At 44.5% G+C, this 12070-nt stretch overlaps 1 protein-coding gene across 3 annotated transcripts in view; it reads left to right on the top strand.

Moving 5' to 3' along the window:
* The window catches only part of prkd1 (protein kinase D1), a 68104-nt gene that overhangs the window by 34502 nt on the left and 21532 nt on the right, over positions 1–12070 (top strand). For 2 of the 3 annotated variants that reach the window (XM_014192675.3, XM_014192658.3), the window contains exon 2: positions 6081–6219. In XM_014192675.3, coding sequence (XP_014048150.1) covers positions 6081–6219 — 139 coding nt within the window. Of the gene's footprint in view, positions 1–6080; positions 6220–7021; positions 7234–12070 lie in introns of those variants that run through there. The other variant, XM_014192691.3, reaches the window with a different exon arrangement.

The following is a 12070-nucleotide window of genomic DNA, read 5'->3' as shown; positions in this document are numbered from 1 at the left end:
GATCCTCCCGTGTAGTTCTGGGCTGATTCCTCACCATTCTCATGATCATTGCAACTCCACGAGGTGAGATCTTGCATGGAGCCCCAGGCCGAGGGAGATTGACAGTTCTTTTGTGTTTCTTCCATTTGCGAATAATCGCACCAACTGTTGTCACCTTCTCACCAAGCTGCTTGGCGATGGTCTTGTAGCCCATTCCAGCCTTGTGTAGGTCTACAATCTTGTCCCTGACATCCTTGGAGAGCTCTTTGGTCTTGGCCATGGTGGAGAGTTTGGAATCTGATTGATTGATTGCTTCTGTGGACAGGTGTCTTTTAAACAGGTAACAAACTGAGATTAGGAGCACTCCCTTGAAGAGTGTGCTCCTAATCTCAGCTCGTTACCTGTATAAAAGACACCTGGGAGCCAGAAATCTTTCTGATTGAGAGGGGATCAAATACTTATTTCCCTCATTAAAATGCAAATGAATTTATAACATTTTTGACATGCGTTTTTCAGGATTTTTTTGTTGTTATTCTGTCTCTCACTGTTCAAATAAACCTACCATTAAAATTATACTGATCATTTCTTTGTCAGTGGGCAAACGTACAAAATCAGCAGGTGATCAAATACTTTTTTCCCTCACTGTATAGCCAGTACATGCTTCTATGTATCACTAACCCTGAATAAGCTAGCGACTGGTCTAACACAGCTAACCTTTTAGTTTAGTAATTTGCTGTTTCTATTAACATTTAGTTGGCTTTATAATTGTGAGAGAACTAGCTCGTAAAAATATTGATATGGCCAGCATTGTAGACCATTTCTCCCCTCTTGCTGACGCTTTAGTTCATCTTAAAACCTTATAAAATGTTATGTCACCAGTGCTTGTTTTGTTCACATTTTTATTCCTCATGCACCGTTGCTCCTACGTCACTAATCCGGTAGTCACCTTTGGAGCTCCGGCCAAGTAAGGCATTTGATTGGTTTGACGTGTTGCGAGGCATAACTGATTTACAATGGGTTCCGACCCCTCTTTAGCTGATTTCTGCCATGGAACTTCACCAGGCTTCCCATTTTAGGGAAGCCTGGTTCAGGTCGAGGCTACCCAAACCCTAACCCTAGCTTCATATCAACTCCCAGCTCAACCCTAAACCTAGGGTCAACCCTATCTTTAACCAGAGCTTCATATCAACTCCCGGCTCAACCCTAAAACTAGCGTCAACTCTATCCCTAACCCTAACCCTAGCTTCATATCAACTCCCGGCTCAACCCTAAACCTAGCCTCAACCCTATCCCTAACCCTAGTTTCAGATCAAATTTCGGCTTAACCCTAAACCTCAACCCTATCCCTAACCCTAATTTCATATCAACTCCCGGCTCAACCCTAAACCTAGGCTCAACCCTATCCTTAACCCTAGTTTCATATCAACTCCTGGCTCAACTCTAAACCTAACCTCAACCCTAACCTTAACCCTAGTTTCATGTCAACATCCCGGCTCAACCCTAAACCTCAACCCTAACCCTAACCCTAGCTTCATATCAACTCCCGGCTCAACCCTAAACCTAGCCTCAACCCTATCCCTAACCCTAGTTTCAGATCAACTCCCGGCTCAGCCCTAAACCTAGGCTCAACCCTATCCCTAACCCAAATTTCATATAAACTCCTGGCTCAACCCTAAACCTAGCGTCAACCCTAACGCTAACCCTAGTTTCATTTCCACATCCCGGCTCAAAATCATGTTGTGATCCTAATCGTCCCCCATTGATGCAATGTATTCACTTAGGCATCAAACCTGTGACACTCATCTTTTCCCATTGACTGGAATTTATTGACATAAGATTAATGTGATTGAGGCTTATCTTTTCCCATTGACTGGAATTTATGGGCATAAGATTAATGTGATTGAGGCTTATCTTTTCCCATTGACTGGAATTTATGGACATAAGATTAATGTGATTGAGGCTTATCTTTTCCCATTGACTGGAATTTATGGACATAAGATGAATTTGATTGATGCTTATCTTTTCCCATTGACTGCAATGTATTGACAAAAACATCAACCTTGTGACACTCATCTTTTCCAATTGACTGCAATGTATTGAGAAAAAGTCAGCTACTATGACATTTAACCTAGAAACCTGCCAGGATGACGTTTTCAGGCTGATAATTGGGAGGTATTTTTTATGTAGTTATTGGCAGTTCATACTTTCACCACAAAGGGCAGTGTGCAGATTTCTAGGGTCCTTTTGGCACCTGCTCTGCTTGTTCAAGTTTTATCTTTCAATTATTACATTTAACAAAGCAAACATTGAAATACTGTTATGTGAGGTATAACAAAAATCCAAACCGGTCCCTGCATCAATACCGGTATAGCGAAACACAGTTTACCGCCCAGCTCTGGCATTGTGCTTGTTGACCTAAAGCACACCATAGTTTGACCTCAGACTTTAGATAGATTAGTGAAACGGACAGTTAAAAATCCAATGATGTTCTACAACAGAACATGGTGAAACAGACCATTCTCCTTTTACTGTTTCTAAATAGCATTGGTGCAACGTGACAATGTGCTGCTCTATCCGATATGTTTCTATCTGAAACATTCTGAATGTTTAACCTCACTAAATACACCACAGGTTTGTTTTGTATCTTTGCTCTGGGCTGGTTTCTAGTATCCTGGGTCTTTAATTTAATTAAGCACAATACATTTTCTAACTGCATTAAAAGAGAGTAATGGGCCCCTAGTCTGCATCTGTTAATGTGGGCACTTTTGCAATGGACTGTTGCCTGTTTGGCTAAACACCTACCTTACATTTACCAGAGAAGGACAATTGTCAAGTCTGTTTGTAGGCTATAGGCTTCTGCCTCTTGGTAAAGATTGTACAGTTGAAGTTGGAAGTTTACATACACCTTAGCCAAATACATTTAAACTCAGTTTTTCACAATACCTGACATTTTATCCTAGTAAAAATTCCCTGTCTTATGTCAATTAGGATCACCACTTTATTTTAAGAATGTGAAATGTCAGAATAATAGTAGAGAGAATGATTTATTTATTTCAGCTTTTATTTCTTTCATCACATTCCCAGTGGGTCAGAAGTTTACATACACTCAATTCGTATTTGGTAACATTGCCTATAAATTGTTTAACTTGGGTCAAACGTTTCGGGTAGCCTTCCACAAGCTTCCCACAATAAGTTGGGTGAATTTTGGCCCATTCCTCCTGGTAGAGCTGCTGTAACTGAGTCAGGTTTGTAGGCCTCCTTGCTCACACACGCTTTTTCAGTTCTGCCCAAAAAAATTCTATAGGATTGAGGTCAGGGCTTTGTGATGGCCACTCCAATACCTTGACTTTGTTGTCCTTAAGCCATTTTGCCACAACTTTGGAAGTATGCTTGGTGTTATTGTCCATTTGGAAGACCCATTTGCGACCAAGCTTTAACTTTCTGACTGATGTCTTGAGATGTTGCTTCAATATATCCACATAATTTCCTTTCCTCATGATGCCATCTATTTTGTGAAGTGCACCAGTCCCTCCTGCAGCAAAGCAGCCCCACAACATGATGCTGCCACCCCATGCTTCACGGTTGGGATGGTGTTCTTCAGCTTGCAAGCGTCCCCTTTTATCCTCCAAACATAACGATGGTCATTATGGCCAAACCGTTCTATTTTTGTTTCATCAGACCAGAGGACATTTCTCCAAAATGTACAATCTTTGTCCCCATGTGCAGTTGCAAACCGTAGTCTGGCATTTTTATGGCGGTTTTGGAGCAGTGGCTTCTTCCTTGCTGAGTGTCCTTTCAGCTTATGTCGATATAGGACTCATTTTACTGTGGATATAGATACTTTTGTACCTGCTTCCTCCAGCATCTTCACAAGGTCCTTTTGCTGTTGTTCTGGGATTGATTTGCACTTTTTGCACCAAAGTACGTTCATCTCTAGGAGACAGAGTCTCTCTAGTCTCCTTCCTGAGCGGTATGACGGCTGCGTGGTCCCATGGTGTTTATACTTGCGTACTATTGTTTGTACAGATGAACGTGCTACCTTCAGGCGTTTGGAAATTGCTCCCAAGGATGAACCAGACTCGTGGAAGTCTACAATGTTTTTCTTGAGGTCTTGGCTGATTTCTTTTGATTTTCCCATGATGTCAAGCAAAGAGGCACTGAGTTTGAAGGTAGGCCTTGAAATACAACCACAGGTACACCTCCAATTGACAAAAAAAGAAGCTTCTAAAGCCATGACATCATTTTCTGGAATTTTCCAAGCTGTTTAAAGGCACAGTCAACTTAGTGTATGTAAACATCTGACCCACTGGAATTGCGATACAGTGAATTATAAGTGAAATAATCTGTCTGTAAACAATTGTTGGAAAAATTACTTGTGTCATGCACAGAGTAGATGTCCTAACCGACTTGCCAAAACTATAGTTTGTTAACAAGAAATTTGTGGAGTGATTGAAAAACGAGTTTTAATGACTCCAACCTAAGTGTATGTAAACTTCCGACTTCAACTGTCTATAACATATAAGCTGTAAAATAAGGCATCATAAGGGCTATTAACAGTCCATCATTATGGGGCTCCTTAATCAGCAGCATAGCACCAATGCAATTCCATTTGAAGAGGCATATTTCTTTGCTATAACTTACATTGTTACTGAATGGAGGCTGTGATGAACAGCTTTGTAAATATCTCTGAAGATCCTTTGGAGCTATATTATCAATGGGCAGTTGGGTATCAGTGCTGTATCATCATTTGTGAAAGGTTGAACCCTGGGCTCTGTAAATTGAATTTAGAGACAGCATCATTGTTCCTCTAAATGTTATTAGGTTAATCTGCCCTAGTCTGCTGTGTGAGATGCCTCCAGAAGGGTCTCTATGGAGACAGATTTCTTCTTGTGTTGCCTGAAAAGAAAGCAGAGAAGGACATCTTTAATTTGACTATTAAGATATTTTTTTTTATTGTCTGAAAGGAAACGATTGTACATTTCTTTCCACTTAATCAACAAGCAATAGAACAACGGATCTGTTTTGGACAGAGCTATAGTCAACCAAACAAGAAAACCTATCAAATGTTAACCAATGCCAGCTACTATCTTCTCCTTTCCCCCTTCTGATAACCAGGCGACGAATCGCATCTCTGCATGTCTGTCAGACATATCAGTGTGGATGACGGATCACCACCTCAAGCTGAACCTCGGCAAGACGGAGCTGCTCTTCCTCCCGGGGAAGGACTGCCCGTTCCATGATCTCGCCATCACGGTTGACAACTGCCTTGTGTCCTCCTCCCAGAGTGCTAAGAACCTTGGCGTGATCCTGGACAACACCCTGTCGTTTTCCACTAACATCAAGGCGGTGACCCGATCCTGTAGGTTCATGCTCTACAACATTCGCAGAGTATGACCCTGCCTCACACAGGAAGCGGCGCAGGTCATAATCCAGGCACTTGTCATCTCCCGTCTGGATTACTGCAACTCGCTGTTGGCTGGGCTCCCTGCCTGTGCCATTAAACCCCTACAACTCATCCAGAACGCCGCAGCCCGTCTGGTGTTCAACCTTCCCAAGTTCTCTCACGTCACCCTGCTCCTCCGCTCTCTCCACTGGCTTCCAGTTGAAGCTCGCATCCGCTACAAGACCATGGTGATTGCCTACGGGGCTGTGAAGGGAACGGCACCTCCATACCTTCAGGCTCTGATCAGGCCCTACACCCAAACAAGGGCACTGCGTTCATCCACCTCTGGCCTGCTGGCCCCCCTACCTCTGAGGAAGCACAGTTTCCGCTCAGCCCAGTCAAAACTGTTCGCTGCTCTGGCACCCCAATGGTGGAACAAGCTCCCTCACGACGCCAGGACAGCGGAGTCAATCACCACCTTCCGGAGACACCTGAAACCCCACCTCTTTAAGGAATACCTAGGATAGGATAAAGTAATCCTTCTAACCCCCCCCCCCCCCCCCCCCCTAAAAGATTTAGATGCACTATTGTAAAGTGGTTGTTCCACTGGATATCATAAGGTGAATGCACCAATTTGTAAGTCGCTCTGGATAAGAGTGTCTGCTAAATGACTTAAATGTAAAATGTAAATGTACTCTTTTTTTTCTCTCCTACACAGTTACCTGAGTGTGGCTTCTATGGGATGTATGACAAGATCCTGCTGTTCCGCCACGTCCCAGACTCAGAGAACATCCTCCAGCTGGTGAAATGTGCTACAGACATCACAGAGGGAGACCTGGTGGAGGTGGTGCTATCAGGTAAGACCAGTACGCACTACATGTTACACACTACCTGGTTGAGGTGGTGCTATCAGGTAAGACCAGTACTCACTACATGTTACACACTACCTGGTGGAGGTGGTGCTATCAGGTAAGACCAGTACTCACTACATGTTACACACTACCTGGTTGAGTTGGTGCTATCAGGTAAGACCAGTACTCACTACATGTTACACACTACCTGGTTGAGGTGGTGCTATCAGGTAAGACCAGTACTCACTACATGTTACACACTACCTGGTTGAGGTGGTGCTATCAGGTAAGACCAGTACTCACTACATGTTACACACTACCTGGTTGAGGTGGTGCTATCAGGTAAGACGAGTACTCACTACATGTTACACACTACCTGGTGGAGGTGGTGCTATCAGGTAAGACCAGTACTCACTACATGTTACACACTACCTGGTGGAGGTGGTGCTATCGGGTAAGACCAGTACTCACTACATGTTACACACTACCTGGTGGAGGTGGTGCTATCGGGTAAGACCAGTACTCACTACATGTTACACACTACCTGGTGGAGGTGGTGCTATCGGGTAAGACCAGTACTCACTACATGTTACACACTACCTGGTTGAGGTGGTGCTATCGGGTAAGACCAGTACCCACTACATGTTACACACTACCTGGTGGAGGTGGTGCTATCAGGTAAGACCAGTACTCACTACATGTTACACACTACACACTACCTGGTGGAGGTGGTGCTATCGGGTAAGACTATAGTACACACTAGAATAGGGCTGTGTTTGTTAGGCATCAAACGGAAGGAAATAAACTGAAATGGGGAGGAACTACCCAAACTTGACCAATAAGAAACATTGATTGTGGTTTCCTGTTGCAAAATGTTTCAAAACATTTTGTTACGGCTGCCATGATTTAAAACGACCCAGGCCCTCCTTAGGTCACACATGACACAATGTCTTCCTCTGGATTGAGGTGTTTCTATCCATGCCCTACGCATTTGAATATGTAGCATGCTCCTGTTTGAAGGTGAGTTCTGTTCACCTGTGTTCTGTTTGCATATAGGCTAATCTCTGTTAGCATATGTCGTATACATTCATATGACCTTTTTCCACAGTGTTTTAATGCCATAGAACATAGGCCTATTGCATTCACTGCTTCTCTTCAGCAGTTTTTTCTGTTAGTTATGTAGCCACTAGAATATACCATTTGATATATGGAAGAGGAGTGAACTCTCCTATGAACCCTTGATTTTGAATAATAGCAGGAAGTGGAAGGTTCCTTTTGTTTTTGTTCTAAATGCAGAACATGTTCAAGCTTCATACAGATTGTGAACAGAGTACAAAGCATCTCCATAATAGCAGCTTGAAAAGGAGGAGAGAGACACAATGTTACCCAGCTTAATGGAATAATCAGACGACACAATGATAATAGTGAGGACGTAATGTTACATTTCATAGTATCTAAGTGGCATAAGCGTGTATATTTTCTTTGTGCTTAGCTAATAGCTACTGTATGGTTAATTTTACTCAGTCATCACAACAGACAAGAACATGGATAACTGGCTGCATGACAAGCACAGAGCTTGAGGGCATGTTGGTGTCTAGCTGATATAGCCAGCTACAGAAGATCATTCATTCAGATAATATCTTAAATCCACCATAGGGTTAGCTGCCAATCAGAAACACCAACACACAAGTCAGGATCTGGAGATTTGGAACTATGCCAATATGCAAATTAACCAATTACTGTAAGTTCTATCTCAGATGCCCGTCTCTTGTGAAGTAATAAAGCATTTATTAAAAATAACCAAATAGTAAGTCGTCACTCAAGTCTTTAATCATCTTTGTGTATTGAACCAGTGATGTCGATCTGCTTTGTTTTGGCAGTCTTCTGCTCCCCTCCACCCCCTCCAGTTGTTTGGCTGCCGCACCTGGCAAAAAATCAGGGGTGTACTTATCCTAGCCCAGGAGTAGGAAGTGATCGGAGTATCGCGTTTGACACTGCTAAAGTGTTTTTACAAACGCTTGGCAGGCTTTCTCTTCCCCCTCTGTGTGTTACAGTATGGCAGGTAATTTAGTTGTGGCTGTGGTACAGAGACGGGGGGAGACATTGGGTAGATTGACACCTCCACTACCCCCTGGCTGCACCCCTCGCTGGGAAGGAGAGGGCTCAGGTGATTTAGTGATTTACATGCCCAGATGAACACATTCTCATGACACTTTTTAATGACACACTCGACAGCTGAGAGAGCAGTGAGCACAGAGTAAAAGTAACACAGGAAGAACCTTACAACTGTCAGAAAGAAGCAGTGAAGACTAGACTGTCTGTGATTATTAATTGTGATCATTCCCACTGCGTGGCTGCTCTGAACAAAATGTGTCCTCAGTTGATTGTGGTGTGTAAATTGTTGTCTAGTTCTGTTACTGTTTCAGCATCGGAGGCTGCGCGAAGTGAATCATAACAGAGAACTGCATGGATTCTAATGTGTGGCTATTGTGTTACATTATAAGAGGTCACATGATGTAAAGGTTCACATGGGTATGTCTTACTGCACAGATGCCGCTAACACTGTCTGTGTCTGTCTGTCTGCAGTATTGTCTTGTATTACTCTCGTTGTTCAGTTCATCTCAGCTTATGCTAGCACTCACATTTGAGGTAGAAGGTCAAAACAAGTTATAATCTTGTTCTGTTCTTGACTCTTGATAAGCTCAGGAAGTATGAATGGAGAGAGTGTCATGCTAACATAGAGCAGCTACAATAGGAGGTTCACCACAGGGGCCAAATGCCAGAACACTTGTTCTCCACTGAACTCATCAATAAAATCATCAGTTCCCTTCACAGAAAGAAAAATGGTAATGGTTGGTAAATGAACATTATGGTGTGTTACACTATCCCAGAGAGTTGTTTTCACCAGCCAGTCTTCCTGTCAAAGATCTCACGATTTGTCTTTCCTCGTTTGATCTTTTTCGACTTCTGGAGCAACTTAATGAGTGTGAAGGTGGATAGGATGCCAAGAACACTTTTACTGTTACCAGCACGAGGGTGTGAACAACGTCAATTTGTTAGGCTGGAGCAGGATGGATGCTACTTGATGCAAAACGGGTGTGCACCCCAATCTGTAAACAGAAAAATGGGAGTGAGGAAGAAGGCAACTTTAACTCTATCCAATGATTTGTACACTGAAACGGTTTGTACTGTGCCGTGCTGGAATGCAGATATACTGTGTATCATGTGAGCTGTCTTTACCACCACAGTGTGTCTTTATATTCATCAGTGTTTGTTTTATTTGAGTGTTTAAAGTTGTGTAGCGGTACAAGCAGAACTCAGAAAGCGGACATGTCAATAGAACCACTAATTAGACATAGGTATTTATTTAGATTAAGCCTACCTAGGTACCACATTCACATCCACACTCATCTTCTGAAATATGTCATGACAGCTACAGGTTGTTCAACTTCCAACCATAGTTTTGCTTTTAAACAAAAGGCAAAACAATAATTTGGATAAATGTAACTAATTTACCAAGCAGAATGGCTAATCAGAATGTATTCAGCGTGCTGAGACAAGCATGTTGGTGGGAAGATGCGAGTTTGATGAGGCAGTCTCATGCTGAGCTCTCCACTCTATCCCATTTGCCCAATGCTGCCTAACAGCGTCAGCCAAAAACCACAACTCTAACTGCAGCAAAAAGCCTTTACCTCAAAATATACAAATACTGTACCAGCCAACGGCCAATCATTTTTTTTGTATTCTACATCCATTGGAAACATGGTACCACTACACTACTTCACTACTATATCACTATTCACAGAATACAACTCAGCTATTGAGTACTGATTACATTTACATTACATTTACATTTAAGTCATTTAGCAGACGCTCTTATCCAGAGCGACTTACAAATTGGTGCATTCACCTTATGATATCCAGTGGAACAACCACTTTACAATAGTGCATCTAAATCTTTTAAGGGGGGGGGGGTTAGAAGGATTACTTTATCCTATCCTAGGTATTCCTTAAAGAGGTGGGGTTTCAGGTGTCTCCGGAAAGTGGTGATTGACTCCGCTGTCCTGGCGTCGTGAGGGAGCTTGTTCCACCATTGGGGTGCCAGAGCAGCGAACAGTTTTGACTGGGCTGAGCGGGAACTGTGCTTCTTCAGAGGTAGGGGGGCCAGCAGGCCAGAGGTGGATGAACGCAGTGCCCTTGTTTGGGTGTAGGGCCTGATCAGAGCCTGAAGGTATGGAGGTGCCGTTCCCTTCACAGCTCCGTAGGCAATCACCATGGTCTTGTAGCGGATGCGAGCTTCAACTGGAAGCCAGTGGAGAGAGCGGAGGAGCGGGGTGACGTGAGAGAACTTGGGAAGGTTGAACACCAGACGGGCTGCGGCGTTCTGGATGAGTTGTAGGGGTTTAATGGCACAGGCAGGGAGCCCAGCCAACAGCGAGTTGCAGTAATCCAGACGGGAGATGACAAGTGCCTGGATTAGGACCTGCGCCGCTTCCTGTGTGAGGCAGGGTCGTACTCTGCGAATATTGTAGAGCATGAACCTACAGGATCGGGTCACCGCCTTGATGTTAGTGGAGAACGACAGGGTGTTGTCCAGGATCACGCCAAGGTTCTTAGCACTCTGGGAGGAGGACACAAGGGAGTTGTCAACCGTGATGGCGAGATCATGGAACGGGCAGTCCTTCCCCGGGAGGAAGAGCAGCTCCGTCTTGCCGAGGTTCAGCTTGAGCTGGTGATCCGTCATCGACACTGATAAGTCTGACAGACATGAGAGATGCGATTCGCCGCCTGGTTATCAGAAGTGGGAAAGGAGAAGATTAATTGTGTGTCGTCTGCATAGCAATGATAGGAGAGACCATGTGAGGATATGACAGAACCAAGTGACTTGGTGTATAGCGAGAATAGGAGAGGGCCTAGAACAGAGCCCTGGGGGACACCAGTGGTGAGAGCGCATGGTGCGGAGACAGATTCTCGCCACACCACCTGGTAGGAGCGACCTGTCAGGTAGGACGCAATCCAAGCGTGGGCCGCACCGGAGATGCCCAACTCGGAGAGGGTGGAGAGGAGGATCTCATGGTTCACAGTATCAAAGGCAGCAGATAGGTCTAGAAGGATGAGAGCAGAGGAGAGAGAGTTAGCTTTAGCAGTGCGGAGAGCCTCCGTGACACAGAGAAGAGCAGTCTCAGTTGAATGCCCAGTCTTGAAACCTGACTGATTAGGATCAAGAAGGTCATTCTGAGAGAGATAGCAGGAGAGCTGGCCAAGGACGGCACGTTCAAGAGTTTTGGAGAGAAAAGAAAGAAGGGATACTGGTCTGTAGTTGTTGACATCGGAGGGATCGAGTGTAGGTTTTTTCAGAAGGGGTGCAACTCTCGCTCTCTTGAAGATGGAAGGGACGTAGCCAGCGGTCAAGGATGAGTTGATGAGCGAGGTGAGGAAGGGGAGAAGGTCTCCGGAAATGGTCTGGAGAAGAGAGGAGGGGATAGGGTCAAGTGGGCAGGTTGTTGGGCGGCCGGCCGTCACAAGACGCGAGATTTCATCTGGAGAGAGAGGGGAGAAAGAGGTCAAAGCACAGGGTAGGGCAGTGTGAGCAGGACCAGCGGTGTCGTTTGACTTAGCAAACGAGGATCGGATATCGTCAACCTTCTTTTCAAAATGGTTGACGAAGTCATCCGCAGAGAGGGAGGAGGGGGGGGGAGGGGGAGGAGGATTCAGGAGGGAGGAGAAGGTAGCAAAGAGCTTCCTAGGGTTAGAGGCAGATGCTTGGAATTTAGAGTGGTAGAAAGTGGCTTTAGCAGCAGAGACAGAAGAGGAGAATGTAGAGAGGAGGGAGTGAAAGGATGCCAGGTCCGCAGGG

This window comes from Salmo salar, chromosome 01 (assembly GCF_965601325.2).
Source record: "Salmo salar chromosome 01, fSalSal1, whole genome shotgun sequence".
NCBI lineage: Eukaryota > Metazoa > Chordata > Actinopteri > Salmoniformes > Salmonidae > Salmo > Salmo salar.
The sequence above is the reverse complement of the archived record's forward strand: the minus strand, read 5'-3'. Positions and strand labels throughout refer to the sequence as shown.